This window comes from Chenopodium quinoa, unplaced genomic scaffold (assembly GCF_001683475.1).
Source record: "Chenopodium quinoa cultivar QQ74 unplaced genomic scaffold, ASM168347v1, whole genome shotgun sequence".
In the NCBI taxonomy this organism is placed as follows: Eukaryota; Viridiplantae; Streptophyta; class Magnoliopsida; order Caryophyllales; family Amaranthaceae; genus Chenopodium; species Chenopodium quinoa.
This window is the reverse complement of record NW_018742607.1, coordinates 1513252-1533716: the sequence shown is the minus strand read 5'-3', so window position 1 is coordinate 1533716 and position 20465 is coordinate 1513252. Positions and strand designations below refer to the sequence as shown.

The 20465-nt window shown below is 34.6% G+C and overlaps 1 protein-coding gene across 1 annotated transcript; it reads right to left on the bottom strand.

The window, feature by feature from the left end:
* Positions 1 to 683: 683 nt before the first annotated feature.
* LOC110721213 (isocitrate dehydrogenase [NAD] regulatory subunit 1, mitochondrial-like) lies at positions 684 to 10095 on the bottom strand. Its single transcript, XM_021900365.1, has 4 exons — positions 9405 to 10095; positions 7732 to 7971; positions 1948 to 2026; positions 684 to 1406 (listed from the first exon to the last, which is right to left on the bottom strand). The coding sequence occupies exons 1-4, from the start codon at positions 9945 to 9947 to the stop codon at positions 1132 to 1134; spliced, it is 1137 nt and encodes a 378-aa protein (XP_021756057.1). The 5' UTR covers positions 9948 to 10095; the 3' UTR covers positions 684 to 1131.
* Positions 10096 to 20465: the final 10370 nt, after the last annotated feature.

Genomic DNA, 20465 nt, shown 5'->3' with positions numbered 1-20465 from the left:
ATCCTAGAAATGTTAATAATGTTGATTTCCATCTCCAACAGGCAGAGGACTGCCTGGCCTCGGCTTCGTGTTCCGTGAAATCTTCGATGCCATTGATGAGATCATCATCTAGCCCTGGTCTCATGCAGATTCCTTCACCTCCATGGCGGGCATTTCAGCCACCACGAAGGGCGTCAATGGTAACGAGACTTTGTAAGCCGTGTGATGATCCCTTCCTCATTGCCATGAAAGAATGCACCAAAAGTAGTAAGAGAATTGGATTCAGATCATTGTTCAATATTGGGAAGATTACATTTTCATGCAAGCATGGAAGTGAAGTTAGAGAAGATGGTTTAACGAAAATATCTCAACTTCCCTCTTTTCCTAAAGAAAGATCAATCAGAAGATCGAAGATATCTTAATGCTTTCTCATGCTGCAAAATTTTAGATTTATATTGTAATCAGTAGTTAGTTCATCTTCATTCTATTGTCTTAGGATTGTAAAATTTCAATTTATTGTTAATGAAATGGACAAAGATGTACTACCCTCATTTTAATTTCGTGTTTTGCACATTAAAAAGGTCAAAAGTTAATTAAAAAAATTAGTAGGATTTATTTGATTAATAATGGATAAAGGAGAAATAAAAAAAATAATAAAAAAAAAAAAAAAACAACCTTATTTAGGGGCAAAATTCTAGGTGATATAGAGCAAGAAAAACTGCAATATTATTAATTTTGAACCTGCAGAATGTTATCTGCAAGTAATTTCTCTAGTTTCATCAGCTTTACTAAGATTATATATAAGCACAATAATCAACATAACAGCCTTCAGCGCTTAGCTATCATTTAAACAATTACAAAAGAATATACATCAATTTCCAGTCTCCTATGGTCCTTCAACATCTTCAGTGCAAGCCAATAGAGTCCAGGAAGCTATAATCAGCTTTCTCTTGAACTGAAATTTCCTATATCCTCAAAATGCTCGACGTCTTTCAATCTTATGATTCTTTATCTTGAATCATATATTATTTAAAACCAAAGTATTTGCCAATTACAAGAAGATCTTGACGGTATGGATTATTCTGCAAGCAGATACCCAAAAAGGTTAGGCCTGTCAACAGGCTTCACAGTCAAAAACCACGGAGAATGTCTTCAGTCAAGATATCGTTTGATTGCATCAACCACCTCCTGGGTGGTGCTGTCACCTCCAAGATCTGGTGTTCGATACTGGCCCTCTGCTATCACTCTTTTCACAGCGGTTTCCAATCGATCAGCAAATGAAGGAAACTGGAGATGTCTCAACATCATTGCAGATGAGAGCAGAAGAGCTACCGGGTTAGCTTTCTTTTCTTTTAATATTTCATCACTCCCAACATTTCCTGCTGAAGCACCTTGTTCGAACACAGCATTATCTGCTCCCACATTACCTTCAGATGCAAAATATTCAATTGATGAGACATTTATTTAACCTCATATTAAACTCAAATTACTAATTACTATGATTTTCTGAATACACAATCTTGCTGTACATCATTTTAAAAGTCAAATTACCAACCACATTATATTGTTATATGTTTATCCATATATTATGTTGTTAAGAAATATTGAAATAAAATTGGCATGCTATTAAGCATAACCACCGCTTTTGGTCATGAACAAGATTCGACTCGGCCAAAGAATAACCCAAAACCTACATGATATTGCATTTCAAATCAGTCTAAACTACTGAGGAAAAGGGGGGCAAACAATACTCAAAAAAAATTTTTAAGCATCAGGCTTATAACATGATCTTCCCAACAAGAAGGAAAGAAAATACTCATAGCAAATTGTTTGGATAGATGATCCCAACAAGTCATGGTGTGAATACAAAAGGCATTAATCTTTAATTTTTGCTCAGCTTGGTTAAATATGTTGCTTTGAAAGCACAAAACTGAGCTAATTATCAGAAATCCAAGGAGCAGAATGTACCTCCAGGCATTACTCCAGTACCACCAGCTATACCAGCTGCTGTATTTGCCACAAGATTCCCATACAGATTAGGCGTCACCTAGAAGATCAAGATACACAAGCAGGTCAGCATAGAATCTACCATTGACCTTTAACACGTATAGTTGCATACAAGGCGCGCCTAGGCACTGAGGCGAGGCGAGGCGACTTCAATGAGGCGCAGCTTGCGGCGCAACAAGAGCTTTTTATGGTCTAGGCGAGGCGACTTCAATGAGGCGCAGCTAAGGCGCACCAAGGCGCAGCCTGAGGCGCAACAAGAGCTTTTTTCAGAATTTTTTTTATTTCTTATTATATGCGCCTCACTTCAATGAGGCGCGCCTTAGGCGCAAGATACTCCAAAACGCCTTGGTGTGCCTTGAGCCTTTTTATACATTGCGCATACCTTATAAAAAGCTAACATAATGCGCAAAAATAAAATTACTAAAGACCATGTATTAGAAAGTGGAGACATTGAGAATGATGCTTTATTTCAAAATAATTTCAACGGGATTGCCAAAGCTCTCAAAGGTATGACTATAAGAATGCACCCTGATGAACAATAGTATGTATCTTATCAAGTACATCATCCATTTCTATTTAGTTGACACATTCAATTTAGGCACACAAATTAAGGAGAAGAGAGAGATTGAGGAAAAATAATAAAACAAGTGGGGTTCACTAGTAAGTACAAGGTATAAACTTACCCAAAAAGGAAACGTGTCAACTAATAATAAACATCCTAAAAAGGAATATGTGTCAAAAAAAAAAAAAAAAAAAAAACAGAGGTAAGTATATTACAAGCAAAACACTAAAACAGATCAAGACAGATTTTGATGATTCTTCTTAAACTTCAAGTTCCCATACAATACATTGTATGTTATAGAACAAGAGCACTATTCATTGATTAATATAAATTAATAACAAAGATGTTTCACGATTAAGAATCCTCAAAGGTTTTACTTCCCAATGTCAAGCTATAGAAACTAAAGCTCCGTTTGTTTTGACGGAATCCTAGAAAATGATTTTCTCATTTTCCATTGTTTGGTTTGTAAAGGGATGGGATACAATTTTCCAAAGATGGAAAATAAATCTCCCAAGAATAAAAGATGTTTTCCATTTAAAGGGAAGGTATACCACATTTTTCTCCCTTCTCCTTTAATATTTTACCTCCCCTCTCATCCATCTTTTCCCTTCCACTCCTATTTTTCCCATCCTATGTAATTTTTTTGGAGCTTTCAAAAAAATATATATATAATTTTTTGGTAAGGAAACAAAACAAAGGAAAACTTTTTACTATTGTGTTTTATCTTGAAAATTACTTTCTATGGATAGTCATTTTCCCAATAAATTGTTTTCCGTTAAAACAAACAAAGCCTAAAAGTTTTTCTTTGGTAATGCCATGTAGAAAAAGTTGGCCAACTGGATTCCCGATGGACAAATAAGTGTTATTTCAATTTGTATTTGGGTCTCAAACCGCTTGTAACTTCAACTTAATATTCTTAGTCATGCTACAGGAAACTAAATGCTTCTCAATAGCTATTCACCAAGACTAATGAAGTTTAAACCATTGCTAACAACAAACATTGGCTAGTATCTATTCTTAATTATACTGCTTTGATGGCTAATAATATCATATTCCATTCAGCATTAGCATACTGCGCAACTAATTGTCTTTTACATTTCCTTGAACTTACGTGCAAGTTAAGTGAGAAAACACTTCCAAAAGTGCTTTAGCCTTCACTCAACTACAACTGCCCAGCCTCAGGTAGGATGCTTGAAGTCCTGGAAGGCTGGAACAGGTCAAATAGTTAATATCAGTACTCTTTTCACAGTACTCAAGTGAAAAAATACGGCCAAGACTGTTTAAGCCTTCACTTATCATCAACTACAAGGTTACAACTGTCCAGCCCTCAGTAGAATGCAGGAAATCCTGCAACTGTGCCCAATGTTTAAAATGCATCTTATGAATAAAACTGCTCTCTTCAAAGAACTCAAGTAGATTAGATTCACTCCAGAACCTTGACAATAAACTTTCCAAAAGTCTGAATCAGGTCTGGTTACCTGTAAAAAACTAAAAACTTCAGTAATGCTCTAGGAGTGTTTTACATCAGCATTTCTTGCCACCAAGTTTGGATAACTCTAAATAGAGGTTATTTCAACTATTCTAAGATGTGAAACAGATCACCAAAAAGAAAATTGTTAAGTTGATGTTGTGCCAAAAATATTACGAGAGTCCAATGAATACTAAATTTTAGAGCCTTCAATCCCCACTATATCGTTACAATCCAATCTAATTTCAACGTGTGACCTTAACAAGAAATATAGGATGATAGACTTCCTTCCATTTGGGTCACCAAAATGTATTGATTAACATGAGCTTAGAAAACTGAACTGTACAGGCAGCCAGGTCCTATAAAACTAGCTTGAAGACCAAAGGAACTGGATCTAATTTTGGCAGATGTTTGTAAATGCCAACAGGGAGTCTCTTCCAGCGAAAAAGTAGTCACCTCATTTATTGATGATTACAACCAGATAACTAGGTTTATTTTACAAAAGAAAGAAAAGGTATATTTTCCTGAGATTCTAATTTAAAAACATCAAAGCTAAAGTAAAAACCTGAAGTGACTGGAAAACATATGATAAGATATGGTAAACTTTATCAAAATTACAATTCTGAAGAGGAAGGCATAAACACTGGCTCATAGCCTCATACGAAGTTAACTCAAAAAGATGCACCTTCTACGAGGAAAAAGCAGAAAAAAAAAATATATTATAGAAATGTCGTAGGCATGCTAGCAGAAAAGAACATTCAGAAGAACTTGCTAAGGAGACTTCTAACCAAGGGTGGTTTGAAAAACAAACATGGCCCCAGCCAAAGTAATTAGTGGTGTAGAATCTGTAGATGGCAACTTTGTATACCATCAGATCAAGCTAGATGAGAAAGCTAAAATAATGAAATTTAACTGGAAGTGAAGTCAAAAGCAATCAGGTCTTTTATCCAATTCAAAGAAATTTTCCATTATCGAACATCCTCAAAGATCTATTATGGAGCATTTCAGTTTGGAATTCCATGAGGTCCTTAAGGCACTCATATCTCCACTATATTGCTAATCTAATGTCCTTTACTCCTTCAGTGAGCCTCTTTATAGAGCAATATCACCTTCTTCCACATAGAAGCCACCAATTCAGCCATTTATTTCAGTTTAGCTACCATATCAAAAGTTAATCCAAAGACGGGGTTAAGATTTTCTCTCTTGTACTCACCAAATCATGAATTCATGATCCCTTCCTTCCATTCCTTTATGCTTAATGTTATGTGCTCCTGCAAATCTAACTCATGTCCTTCTCAACTCCTTCCATCCAAGTCATCTTTAGTTCCTCGGCCTATTCAGAGATCTTGATCTCAAACTTCTACTTTTCTTATTGGTGAGTCATCTCCCCTCACATGACCAAACCAACGCAATTGATTCTTACTTATAGTATACTCAATGCCTGAAACTCTAAGGCATCTCCAACTTTCTTCCTATATCTTCATTTTCGATTCTATCCTACGGTGATCCCACACATCTAACTTAACATACGCATTTCTGCTACTCTCATCTTCCTAATATGATCCTTCTTGAATCCCGGATTTGACCCATATAACAACGTTGTGATGATAGTTGTCTAGTAAAATTTTATCTTTAACTTCAAAGGTATACTACAATCATGCAATACTCCAGTTGTTATGCCATCCATAACATGGAATTAAAACTCGATCGTCCCATAATTATAGAAAATCCGTTCTGTAACAGAATTAGGATTGTCGTTCCGCAAAACCCTGTTATATAAAGCCACGACAAAAATCATAAATTTCGCCCCGCGTTGAAATTTATGCAACGGGAAATCACTGCATTAGAACATTTTTTACATGTTACATCCATTCTTTTTGTAATTAATTATGTACAAACATGATATTTAGTGAATTTTAGTTCAAAAAATATGTTATCTGCTTTTATTTAATATATTGGCTATATATTTTCAAAAAATACTTTTAAACTTGAAAATTATAAACCATTACTGTGGATTTTTTGAAAAGAAAAAAAAAAAATACACCTGGTTTGCTGCAATCCGTTTAATTCATTTGTTACAAGTTGTTTCAACAACAATGAGACCATAACCACAATCAGACTGCATCCGCATCCGCATTTGCAATTTTTCCTCAATGATCCAGACATAATCCTATAGATTTTATTTTGGTACATTTCTCCATTATTTTGCGAAATGTACCATCTAAAACACTCGCTCATGTGCACCTTCTAACCATCCAATGTTACTATGTCCCTACTACTCCACTTACCCTCATAGTACTAAAACTAGTCTTGCTTTGACTAAGTCTAAAACCACAAGATTTTTGCCCCAATTTCTTTAATTTGGCATCAGCCCCAACTCTAGTCTCATCTTTAATTTCAATAGCATTTGCAAACAGCATACACTAAGGTGTCTCACCTTGGATAGAGCTTATTAATTCATCCAATACTGCTGCAAAGAGGAAAGATATCAATGTCAATCCTTAGTGAAGTCCAATCAGAATAAGGAATTCCTTTGGTACTCCCCTGCAAGTCCTAACACTTGTTTTGATGTCTGGATAAATATCCTTAACTAGGTCAATACACTCATGAGGAACACCCATCTTAGTCATTGCCCACCAAAACACATCCCTTGGCACCTTGTACTAAGTCTTATTCAGGTCAATGAAAATCATGTGTAAATTTTTTTTCCTCGGCCTATAATACTACATCATCTGCTTTGTCAAATAATCAAATATATAGCTTTCATGGTAGAACACCCTGTCATAAACCCAAATTAGTTCTCTGAGGTTCTCATACATTTCCTCAATCTAAAGTCTATCGCTCTGTCCCATAGTTTCGTGGCGGAGCTCATGAGCTTTATACATTATACCTCGATAACCTTGAGCATCCAGAACATCAGACAATAAAATGCATGCGATTAAACATCCACAATTTCAGATCATCAAGGTTCATAAACCTTCTAATACATCCAGACTACTAAGAGCTCAAATGCATGGTCTATATTGGAAAACAAAAGGATCACAAATCTTGATAAATTTACATTATAGGACCTGCTGGTAAAATACATACTATCTCCATCTAAAACAGGAAGCCACGTGACTTTGGTACTTAGAGCACTAGTCTATTTGGAATTAATGCAGCAAATATTAATTTATAAAAAAAATGACACAATAAAAAAATAAAAAGATCCTCTAAAGAATGTACAGATCCAAATGATATTAGAGAACCAGTCAATTGAGATCCACCATAAGAATCAAGAAGGCATTGGTAATGTTGTAAGAAATGGCTTCTATGGTTCGCTTTTTAGGCAGTAGTTGTCTATTAGTATTACTTGAAATAGAAGTTGTGTTTCCAAATAATCTAATTTAGGGTATGGGGTAGGTCAGGTCCACAAGTGGTAACTGGTAAGTACCTTATATGGCTAGTTCAGCTTGGCTGGTTGAGCTAGGATAAACAATTAACCTCTGTAAGTGTGTGAAATTGAAACATGTAATCCATTGGAAGGACAAGTACAAATGCTTGACTAAAGGTAAAGGTTATTGACTCACCAACAACAAAAGGTAACTGTAATTAACATGTCAAAGATAGTAAGGCCTGGAAATACAGCAAAAGTAATTATTCTGCCAACTATAATGTAATGAATGCAAGCAAATCATGAAGTTAGAGCAAAGATGTAACTAATGCACCCACATACCATCACATCAAATTGTTCAGGCTTAGATACGAGTTGCATGCAACAATTGTCCACAATTATCTCATTATACTTGATTCCAGAATATTTGCTTGCAACTTTTCGACAGGATTCTAAGAAAAGACCATCTGCAAGCTTCATAATGTTAGCTTTGTGCACAGCTGTCACAGTCTTTCTATTATTGAGGTATGCATATTCGAATGCATATTTTGCAATGCGCTCCGAACAAAACTTTGTTATCACCTAGCAAAGACGTGAAGTTAGTCCAAGAAGTATGCCAGACCATACAAACAGACGAGATAGTAATAGAGAAAATCAGGTTATAGAACTACTACAGGGGGTCCAACAATCTGCCAAAATATAGATAAACCTTAAAGCATATTTTTATCAATAGATGACATTTCAATTGTGGCAGCAGCGTAGCACAAAAAGCTTTCTAAAAGACAAAAATCATCCCTTTGATTGCACATATAAAAAACTTCCAATGTTCCCTTTGGTGAAGACCTAATCTTTACAGCAATTACATTAGATGAATTGATCAGAAACCAACCCAAAACTGATAAATATAAAAATAAAAATTGCAGTTCATGATCAATTGGCAATCCATATTCAATTTAGGTAAACAAATTGGAAATCAATCATGAACTAAAGAATTACCATATTCCACCCCTTTACAAGTTAGGTCAACCCAAGTAATTGAGAAGTTGGGTAAATCATTACTAATTGACAGAAGGGTCAACCCAAGTGATCCAAAACCGAAAGATCAAGGTCACTACACATAAATTCTCCAACCCAAAACCGAAGGGCCTGCTACTGACCCATACCCAAACTTCACAACCTCATAAACATGTTTGTTTGATCAAATCTACACCCACCTAAGTGTTCTTGAAGAGTCCGTGGAGTTCTAGGCAATGAGTGCTTTGTATCAAATGTTGAATTTTGATTAACCCACATTAAGAAAAGCATTGGTAGATTCATGGTTCTTGAACAACCATTTCTGAGAGAACAAGTTGTTCCATCTTCTCAATATTGAATATCTATGAATCCTAAACAATCAATTTGAAATAAATTTCCAAGATATAGGCATGAAATCAACATATTCAAACCAAACTCCAAACTCCAATGTAGGCATGAAATCAACATATTCAAACCAAACTCCACCTATACAACCGCTACTTAAATGGGCGTCGTCCACAATCTCATTCGATCACAATCTACCGCTTACAGTCTTGCATCATTAAATCTTAGCTACTCAGCACTCATTTTAGTAAGGTGCAATGATAACGATTGGAGTCAAATATCAATGCACAAAATTAACAGATTGATCATTGATAAAAAAATAAATAAATAAATAAATAAATAAATAAATAATGTTAAATTTCTAACAAATTCGATTTACATGTATTTTATTCCAATCTCAGTCGTAAAACTAAGCAAAATCACCCATTTTACCCCCACTCCCCCAAATTCAAAATCATATTCAACCCTCATCAACTAACACCACAAACCACCCAAAATATCAACAATACTTCAAAGTCAACATCATCAAAATTCTCAAAATTCCCAATTAAACCAATACAAAAACCAAATCAAAACAAATATAAGCCAAAACCAACAACTAAAAACCAACCAATCAATCAAAAACAACGAATCAAACACCAAAAACATAGAATTACCTTAAGACTCTCGACGACACCGGGCACAACCTCATGCTCAAGGCCAGAATACTCCCCTTCAGTATTTTCCCTAATAACAACAATATCCACATTCTGATGTCTAGTAGGTAACCCTTTAAGATTAAAGCAATTAACCAAAGAAGCATACAAATCAAGTTCCTTCCTCAATTGCATATTCAACGAACTCACACCACCACCAACTGGAGTCGCCAAACCACCCTTCAAACAAATCTTATTCTTCCGAATCGAATCCAGAACTTCTTCTGGAATCTTCTTCATGTTACCTCGTACCTCGTGTTTCTCGAAGTACACCGGCGCGTGCATAGCCTCCATAACTTGCTCAACGGCGCCTGTCACCAGAGGTCCGATACCGTCACCGGGAATTAAGGTCACCTTACGTGGAGCACCGTCGCCGGGTCGGGGCATGTAGGTGACGGATCTTGAGTGTGACAGCCATGGTTTCGTGAAGTTAGGGTTAGGGTTTAGGCCGGAAGAGGTGTCGATGAGGCGTTTCAGGAGAGTTGGGGCTGATCGCCGAGCCATTGGAGAGAGGATTGCGGTGTTGACTGTGATGGAATTGGGGAAGAAGCTTGGAAGACTGCAAATGATCAACAAAGGGATGAGAAATTTATTTTTTAGAGAAATTTGTTTTTTAGAGAAATTTTTCTTTATTCTTTATTTTTCTTTTTTTTCTTTTTTTTTTTTGAAGGATTTCTTTATTCTTTATTTATATATATATATTTTTTTATTTACATAATAAAATTTAAAAATAAAATAATATGGATTAATAAAAAAAATGTAATGTGATTGTTATTCGATTTTGTGAGAGGTCGCGTTTGCCTTTTTTTTGGGCTTTTTGGGCAACACAAAGATTTAAAGAAGCATATCGTTGGGCTCATACCCAGGGGTGAAATTGTAATTTTCGCAAATTAACTAAAGAAGTTACCAAGCTGTAAAAACTTTATTCTCTCTCCAAAAAAACAGTTAGTAGTCAATCGGAAAACCTCTTCCCTATTTCCCTCTCCTCGTGTTTTCCTCTTTGTTCGTCCCTCTTCTCATAACGGCATCGACATCGGAAAAAGTTGTTGAATTTTCACCAAAATTCGCCTCTTAAGCTTATTGTGGAACAAGCTTGTTAAATTTTTTACCAAAATTCGATCTTGGTTTGTACTATGTCAGGTAATTGTATGACCTAATTTTGAAATTCAAGTGTAACTATGTTTGTGTTCAGTTACGATTAGGGATTTTCTGTTCTGGTTTGTTTGATAATTGCGAAATGGGGTTTGTAGGCGGTGGTCGCAGAGGAGGTGCTCGCAGTGGTGATTTAGAAGAGGTACTTACTCTTGATTTTGGAAATTTGGGTGTATATGTTTGATTTAATTTGTAGTTAGGGGTAGCTTAAACGTGGGGGTGTATAGTTTTTTTATTCAATTACAAGTGTGTAATTTTTATGCAATTACAAGTGTGATCAGAGATAATAAGCTTTGATTTGTTTGTAGAAATTTTGGGGTATAGTTAGAACTATGAACTTAGATAGTTGGTAGTCATATGCTAGAAACCTAGATAACTTTAATGAATCTTATATAATAACTTAGGTGATTATGAATCTTATATAGTAAAGTGGAGACTTACATGGAGCATTGTTTTCAAGTGCCCTTGTTTGATGATGAATCTTATATAATAGAATTGATGATGGAGAGTATTTTGAGGCTTTAGATAACGCGGATAGTAAGTATAGTCAATTGCACTAGTACACTCTATAGTTTATAACCTGGATAGTCTGTATAGTTAATTGAACTCTATCCATTTCATCTTAAAGTTAAAAGATATCCTATAACTCAATGTATTATAATTATGAATTTGTCCAACTTCCAAATTTCTAATACTTAGTCTTAGCTTTATTGTTCATAAATAGATTATTAGTTGTAGTTATGGTTCACTTTGTCCATTAGACACATGGCCACTGTTTTAGGAACATGAACAGTTAATATGATTTTCTGCTTATTTGGACTAGGTGCATATTGATGTAAAACAGAAATTGGCTGCCATAAGAATTCCTAAGGTGCTGCCATCAGGGGTCTTTTGAAACATCCCTATGTTGATTTGGGGAACGTTGTAATAATAAACATTAAGAAGCTTCAGATTTATGATGACACAATGAAACCTTTGATTTAACAAGTGCTTATCTAATTCTTTGGGCTTTGGTTTCTTATCCATTGCCTAGCTCTGTCAATTTCTTATCTCTTTGTGTATTTCTTCTCATTTCTCTTTCTTTGTCTCTGTGGTTTCTTTGTGTGTTGGTTATATATACACATTATCTATCCATTCTTGTTATGTTCTGTTCAATTCAGATGACTGAATTTCTTTATAATATGTTGTATTAAGGATGTGATTGATTCATCAGTGGGTAATGATGCAAGTGATGTGAGTGATGCTAGCAAGTTGTATGAAAAACTTTGGGCTGCTCGCTATGCTGATCGCAGCAAGCGTTTCATGTTGGATCCTATGTTTGCGGTTAGTTTTTTGTTTATTGCGTACTATTATATTATCTAACAATAGCCAGGTGCAATGATGTTGAAATGATATTTGTAGATGCACGTTTTCCAAAGAAGGGAGATGGAAATTAACACACGTGTGTTTACACCACAGATAGATGGTGTTCGTCCATTTAGGATATATGTTTTAAGTATCATAGAGCAGTAGAACGTCTTGTTTTCTTGTGGTTGATAATGTTTTTGCTATATAATATGCTATTTCTTTGCCATGTCGCATGTGTTTGTCCCAGTTCTTTTTGAAGGTCACTAGGCGTGGCTTTTTCAGTGAATCGTGAAGAAATTTTGGTGATTAATTCGATTCAGACCTCTTCCGCGTCGGAGGTCCACTCTGCCAATGTTGATCATTTGGTACAAATCCCAATTGTAAATATATAACATCTATTTAATTTTTGCTTAATCCCATTTCACTTTGCTAATTGTATATCTATTTCTAAATTCCAGGCATATGCAATGGATTTGAATTTTCAGTCCTTGGACCCAAAATGGGAAGTTGGTACAGTGACCGCTTGGCGGCGGACTTCCCTACATATGGCTCAGCAAGGGGACCTGTAAGGTTTAATGTATTCTTTTTGGGGAAAGAGGAAACTTATTGTTGTTTGACGATTTTTAATCAATGTGTCACTATATTTTTAGGCATAACTGTGGTGTCCATATGTTAGCCGCGATTAAGCGTAATGCAGAGAGGCTACTTACAGATGTCAAGCTAGTTTGTTTCACCCAACTTTGCTACATTCCCTAATTAAAGTCCTGTTTTAGATTAAACTTGTAATTTTTTCGTATTTATTGTCACGCAAGACGATGACATTAACTCCCAGAAATCCTGGCTGTTGTGGGAAGATTTGATGTCCGAGTACAACGAAATTCGATCTGATGTTGTGACACTTATTTCACTACCGACACAACATGGTGCGGTCTGAGTAGTTTAGGGGGCAGAAGTTTATGGACTAAGACCACTTTTTTTGGGGGGCAGAAGTGTATGGACTAAGGCCTGTTTTTTGGTTGGGTTTGGGTCTTTTGTGACATGGATATCCAACTCAAGTTGTTATTGTACATATTTGTCCTTAATTGGGCGTAGGAGTATGGTTGTTGGGATTTATTTTAGATGGTTTATGGCTTTTGTGTATTAAATGCCTTGACTGGCCCAAACTCCTCTCCATTGTGTACAAATAAATATATTTAACATATTAACCTGTATAGCTTCTTAAAGCTTAACTCCTAATTAATACACATAGAACTAGTATTTAAGTCATTGCTTCACTGACTAACCATGAATTGTAATCCAAAAAATTTTCATTTCAATTTATGTTGTTTTTGTAATCCAATAACACTAGTATTGTTGCAACTTTTGGCCGAAAGATTAAGTAGATAAAAATTAATTTTTATTCGCCACATGAATACATTCATAACAACTATTGATTATTACAAAATAAGTTAACAACTTTGCAACAGTAAATTCCCTTGCCATTGATTTGGGCTTTGTTTGACTTCGACTATATTGCATTTGTTGCTAATGTTTATGACTGCAATCCCACCACAAACAACTCCTGGTTCTGCAGTTGATGAGGAGTAGTGTCACATTTCGTAGTATCAATTTCAACATGAAGTTTGACACACGTGTTTATGTGAGGACTACGATATCTAGTTGTATAGTGGGTATGACATTGGCAGCTCGGGAATGGAAGAATTGCTCAGACATTCCCCTGCAATTCTAGAAAAGAATTTTGAATTCTACTTTAATTTAAGCACAACAAGTTTCTTCCCTATTAGAATTGACTTCCAAGTCACATGTAAATATTAGACCATCTCTGCCATCAGATGTTGTGTTCACTGACTTCATTACTATCGATATGCGTTTGCCACAAAACCTTCCCATGGAGAGTAGCTCAAGCCTATCCGAGAAGCTTTTCATGGAGGTCGCATACCTACACCCGGTGACACATTTTGTCACGAAGTTGTTCATTCGGGGGAAGTTCAGAGCTATTATACTATCTATTCTAGTAAACAAGTCTTCTATGGTGGCATTACTATGTAACCACTCAAAGTACACCTTAATTTGTTTCAGAAACAATGTGAGATCAGACATGTCTAGACACATGAAATGGCCAAATTTGACCATTCGATAACACTTCAACTAGGCTACTTGAACATGATTCTATTTTATACGGGTTGAGAATGAAATTCAACAACTCCCTCTTTCGGAGGAACCTTACTTTAAGACTATTTTGAGAGGTAGTAGGAGACAAAAGAATACCAATTGATTTGGACTTCCTATTCGGTGACTTGAAAGTGGAGGGAACCGACTTTAAAGCGTGATTTCGGAACATTTCCCATGGAACAATTATTTCATTCATGGTTAATGTGGAAATAAGAAATGAAAGGTTTTTGAATATTTTGAAGACTGGTAATATATTCAGGAAATTGTTGGCGGGAAAACATTATATGTTTTTGATAAGAATTTGGAAGGAAATTATTTAGAAGCTCAAAATTTATTGGGTGTTGTGACAATTTAACTTATTATAAACATGAAATCCATGTTCTTTGTTCAACTTCTTTATTTCTACAACCCCTGTACTTCGTTACAACCAAAATAGTAATAATTTAAACTATAACAGTTTGTAATCATCATATAACTGTATTTTATTTAATATAACAATATGTATTAATATATAACAGAAAAATCAAATTAAAGTTCATAGCTAAAAACAAAATACCCAATAAGTGGTAAATAGTAGACATACAACTATTTGTGCTGTCACAAGTCTGCTGCCTTTCAGCCTGAAGTTGCTTGTGCAGGTGGTGAAAGTCAGCTTCATTGGGTATTGTAAAAATAAAAGCAAAATTTAAATTGCAACTAAATAGAAGTACGGTCCATTCCTAGGCTACATTTAGGTTCAGTTTGAGTTGACAACACAATTACATATTCTGCATATGGAGAAGCCTTTTTAAATGCAATAAAATTAATTAAAACTCCACCAAACCAAGTACCGAATAAAAAAATTACATAGATTAATAAACATAAATTTGTAATTGATAAGTACTTAATTAAAAGCATTAAACAAACATGACTCACCTCAAGGCCTTTGGAAAACAACATAGAAGTTCAGCTATTACATTGACATTACATTATTAATGACATAATTAACAACATTTAAAATCAAACCGACATAATTAATCATTTTACTAGACTGGATACTGAACGAAGACTAGAATCTTAGATATCTTCATCATCATCATCACTGCAATCACCCCTGATCTCACCTCGGATGTGGAAGAACTATGGCGACTCCAATCCTGACCATTATCACTGGAATCTCCTTCAACCACGGATGCAGAAGAACCACGACACCAACTGTCGTGTACTTTCTCACCATAGGTTAGAACAACATTGGACATGTTATCGACATAAGCATAAGGAAAGCCATCTTTGCTTTAAGGTGGACGACTCATCAAATCTAGATGATTGGTAATGTCTACTCCATTGATCGTACAAATTGCGGCCTGGAAAGAGTTGTATTCCAATTGATTGTTCTAAAAAACTTCTACAAAATCACTCTCACCAAATTTGAGCCACTCAACTGTTCCTAAATTATTTTTTGTAATATGGGCAGATGCAAACTCTCTCCCAACAACCAACAACGCCCAACACACTCCATGAGTACTGATTAGGTAGTCAACAACCGCACTCCACTCGTCTAGTCCCATGAATAAAGTCAAGAAATTACAGCGGTGGCGAAACTTACTGTCGTTGTTGTTGCAATGCCATATATAACGACACAACTCTCCTAAATTAATCGAAAAACATATCTTGTACAAATCAACCATGTAGTACATTAAGCAATAAGCCTCTTTCAGGAAAGTCAAAGGATTATTAGTCTTAAAAGGGCTTAAGAATGGAAAATAGGGATGAAACTCCAAACCTTGCATTACGAAATAGGTACGGCTAATCGTAGCCAATTGATGGGAGAACATCAAGGAACGGTTACGAGCTTTCAGAGTTAGGTATCCAAACAAATCTTGAATAGGGGTGCTCCGTTCAAGTGTGATGTTGCTAAAGGAATGATTGTTTCTACCCAATTCCTCAACGTCGCCACCATACCATCTTCTTGTTCTCGACGACGGAACGGAGGTGAAATGAAATCATACCATGTGGGAGTAAAAGGTTTGACCATACATAATAATGTTAATAATGTGGAAGCTGGGTATGTAGCCATTGTTGCTAGGTGATGGTAATGGAGTATTGATATTTGAATACAAAGGTGGGGTTTAGAAAATTTAGTTGGCAATATGAAAGAGTGTCAGATATACTATGTTTAAGTTTTATTGTAAAAATTATTAAAATACGGGGTTATATAAATAAAAGTATCTACCAAGAATATAACAGTATCTACCTATAATAAAATGGTATCTATCTAGAATATAACAATGTTTATCTAGAATACATAAAAGTAAAATAAGTAAAATAACAAATATATGTATGTATTAGAATATAACAGTATCTACCTATAATATAATAGTATCTACCTATAATAAAACAGTATCTGCTTATAATATAACAACATCTACTTATAATATAACTGTATACTTATGAATGTTAACGGAAATCAAATTAAAATCGATATTATTGTATATTTAAGTGTTACATTATATTGTTATACATAAAAGTAGTAGATACAAAAACTATGCGGAGTGGTTATAATATATAAAAGTAAAATAACAAAAATAACAAATATATGTATGTATTAGATACAAAAACTCAGAATTTAATCTTTCTCTTATTTGAATTAAGTAAGTTAACTAAATTACCTCAGACATAGAAGTTGAATAACATTATGTATTCAAGCCTATGAAGTTGTAGTCTCAACATTGTTATAATAACAAATACCTCTTCCGGGCAATACTAATTTACCAAAAAAACAATTGATTCCATTTCATCCAAAAAGAACTTCCGGGCAATATTGATTTACCAAAAGAACAATTGTACCTCTTTCGTTATTATTCATCAATTTTTGTGATTAGTTCATTTATTATTTATAACAAAGTAATTTAACCGTGTTTTTTCAGTTACCTTATTACAAAGTTTTGCCTTTATAAAACTTGTTTCAACATTAGATAAATAGAAAACAAGTTTAATACCAACTCTTTGATCCTACCAGTAGAATACAATAACATTATTGGACATGCTATTAGTTGTATATGTATAAAAAATAGTTGTATATTAATAGTAAATGACGGTATAGATGATTAACGTAAGAACTTAGGTTTTACTTGTGCTACTTTACTATTTTGGTGGCACTTTAGTTTTATTATTTATAAAATGACCGAGGAATAGTTTAGTGTTAATATTAGTTATAAAACTTCAATTTTCAAATTAAATAATTCAAATAATTTAGCAAAGCAGAGGGGCTATGCAAATTTAATAATAAAACTTAAATTACAATAATAAAACATAAATTACAATATTAGAATGATAACACAAACGACCAATGTGATAAAATCCTCTATGAAAACGTACTACATTACAAATAACGGTACATGAAAATACAACTATAGTTCATTTCTTAAATTTAACAGTACTTAAAACTAAATAACAACTTCGTTGAAGGATGCCATCCCATCTTCGTCCACCTCACCTTGGTCATCAATACACGCGCCACCTTCATCAACGACCCTTTCAGGCTGTCAACAAATTAGATTTGTTATTAGTTCATTTACTTATGTAATAACCTATAAATCATTTATAAAAATAGTGTTATGAATTAATAAAAATTAATACCACAATTCCTCCCGTCATTAGGATCGATAATTTGTCAGATCTTTTGATATGGACTTCCTTTGCCGTACTCTTAAATGTGTCCCATATGACAATTGTACCCCCACTTAAGCCCATGCTTTCAACAATCTCCCAATTCATGGTATTTCCAAAGCTATTAGCCACAGTGATAGCATGGATTTTGCTAACTCGTACTTCAGTTAGTATGACCATGGTTGGATGACTGAGACAAGTAGATCTTGCAAGGTTTTCTTCAAAAGATGGTCAATTGACACCTTTAGTGTTCCACACTATTATGCAACAACCTATGGAAAACTCTGGCAACCCTGGAACGTACTCCGTTTGAAGGCAAACCGTCATGAACCTCTTGTACTTAAACATATTGTTGTCCCTATCATTTAAAATCATAAAGTCGATAGACGAGATACGATTAGTTGAGTAAAAAATTTGAAGTCCATCAGTGAAGGAGCCCATCACTGACCGAACCTTCTCCAAACCCAAAGAGTAAACCGGGTTCTCGAATTTCAGGTCCGGAGTTGGGTCAGCTATCTTCTCAAGAAATGAAGGTACTAATTTTGTAGCACAACTAGTACTATAATCAAGGCACCACTTTTCTAATTTCCAAAAAGTACTTGGAAATTTAACTATTCCAACAAGATCTACTATATTGGGCAAATGAATTGGTCTGGCTTTACCATCTTTGCTAATCATTACCATGCCATTCAGATTTTCCTCCTAAGGTGATTCAGGACTGCAAATGGCCCTAAGCATCTTTTCTTTAACGGGAGCCATTATACCCATTTCGGGGGAGGGGATAAAGTACTTAAGTCATTGAAATTGAGCTCTGGAGTAGAAGTTTTAGGTGGTTCCCAGAAAATGGTATTTTTGGGCGGTGGGACGATGTAATACCCGAATGGGAGGATTTTGTTGACATTGTTATAATTTTGAACTTCAGTCAGAGTTGAATTTTAGTGAAGTTCACTAGTTCAGTAAAAAAGAGCACTTGTAGAGAAGTAAAGTGACATATAAAAATATATTAGCATAAAACTTGTACTATTAAATTTATTTTCCCTTTTTTAAAGGGTTTGAAAAAAAAACAACATTTATTTATATTGAGTATTTCCTCTTTTGTAAGGGTCTGAAAAAATCAAAATTTATGTCAAAATAATAAAATGGACGGTACTTAGTCAAAATAGTAAAACGAGTAGTACACTTAGTCAAACTATAATCAAACTATTTTAATGACGACATGACATATTGATTGTTATTAGTCCCTTTAAAATTGAATAAGACAATAAAATGAGTGCATATAATAGCCTAAAACTTGTACTATTAAATTCAAAGGTTATTATAGTACATAGGGGAACATGATGCCTATATAAGAAACTTGTTTCTCATGCTATGGTACATCATTTCAAATTCTTGGCTAAAGGAAATAGCAGACCATCCCAATAATCAAGAGGTAATCATATTATATTTTCATTACTTACTTTCGTATGTACATGAATTTTTTATTAATGATCATACATTAAATTATTGCAGCCAATTGACATCAAGGTCAAGAAAGAATCACTGCCGAAGTGTATACGTCGGAAGCTCATGGCTGATGTTGCTTTGGGGACATCCGCAGGGAAGGAAAAAAAAAGAAGGGGATTGCATTCAAGTAGACAAAGATTGTCCTAAACGTGAAGACCTCTTAAGTGGATAATAGCAATGACAAATTAAAAATAAGGGGGTTGCATTAAAGTACACAAATGTACTCACTACTATCATGTGATACGTTGGGTTGTCCTTTATCAAATTAATGGAGTAATTTAGTATGAATTGTCTTTATTTTCTGGTAGCTTTGGTAGATTATGTTTAATGTTTTGTTGCTATGCTGATTATGTCTAAATGTTGATAGTTTAGTTAATCGAATAAAATCAATTTTTCTGAATACTATCATATATATTTCTTATATGACTAGGAAAAAAGTAACTCAACCACCTACATTATCGTATTTAATGCTTGAAACTTAAAAGTACACTAGTAAATGAGAGTTCATAATTTAATGCAACTTTAAATGTTATGACCAAACTATTAAACTAAATAATGTACCCCTTTATATTCCCACCCAATGAACTATCATCAGTAAACTCCCCCAAAATAAACCCACTAGAACAATCTGCGTAAAAATAAACAACTTAAAATGTCGACCTCTTCTTCTAGCGATGCAACTGATAAAACCGGTGATAGAGTCGTTTTTACCGGAAAACCACTCTCTAGTAAGTGTGACATGCTTTTAAAGGGAGGAGGTGTGGATGACCAAGGTATAGTGTACATCTTGGATTTGGAGGAAACTTTCGATTCCACCTTTATTCATTATGCCCAAAGGGCTGGAGTTAGGCCAAGCATCTTGCGCTTCTATCACAAAGGTCAACTGCTTACACCTATGGAGAGACCCTTTGACAGAGATTTCTGCATCAATGAAATTGTTCTAGCCTATAACACTGTAAGTCGCACATAAAGTTTAAATGTAGTATGAAATACTGTTATGTTGTTATTCAATTCAATTAACTTTGTTCTACATAATGTTATTTACTAACTTTATATTGTTTACACATAGGAAGGGAAACCTATTTCTGTTCGACCAGTGGGAGGGAATACCACCAATCATAAACTGTTTCACATATCTGATTTATTTGAACGTCGCAACACTTACAAATTTAGGGCATCAAACACTACACCCATATTGAC

What these genes read in the sequence shown, in the direction of transcription:
- LOC110721213 (XM_021900365.1), bottom strand. Translation starts at nt 9,947, where the DNA reads ATGGCTCGGCGATCAGCCCCAACTCTCCTGAAACGCCTCATCGACACC. An exon ending in GTGTCGTCGAGAGTCTTAAG is followed by an intron (nt 7,972 to 9,404) that starts GTAATTCTATGT and finishes CGTCTTTGCTAG; the next exon opens with GTGATAACAAAGTTTTGTTC. An exon ending in CTGAACAATTTGATGTGATG is followed by an intron (nt 2,027 to 7,731) that starts GTATGTGGGTGC and finishes TTGATCTTCTAG; the next exon opens with GTGACGCCTAATCTGTATGG.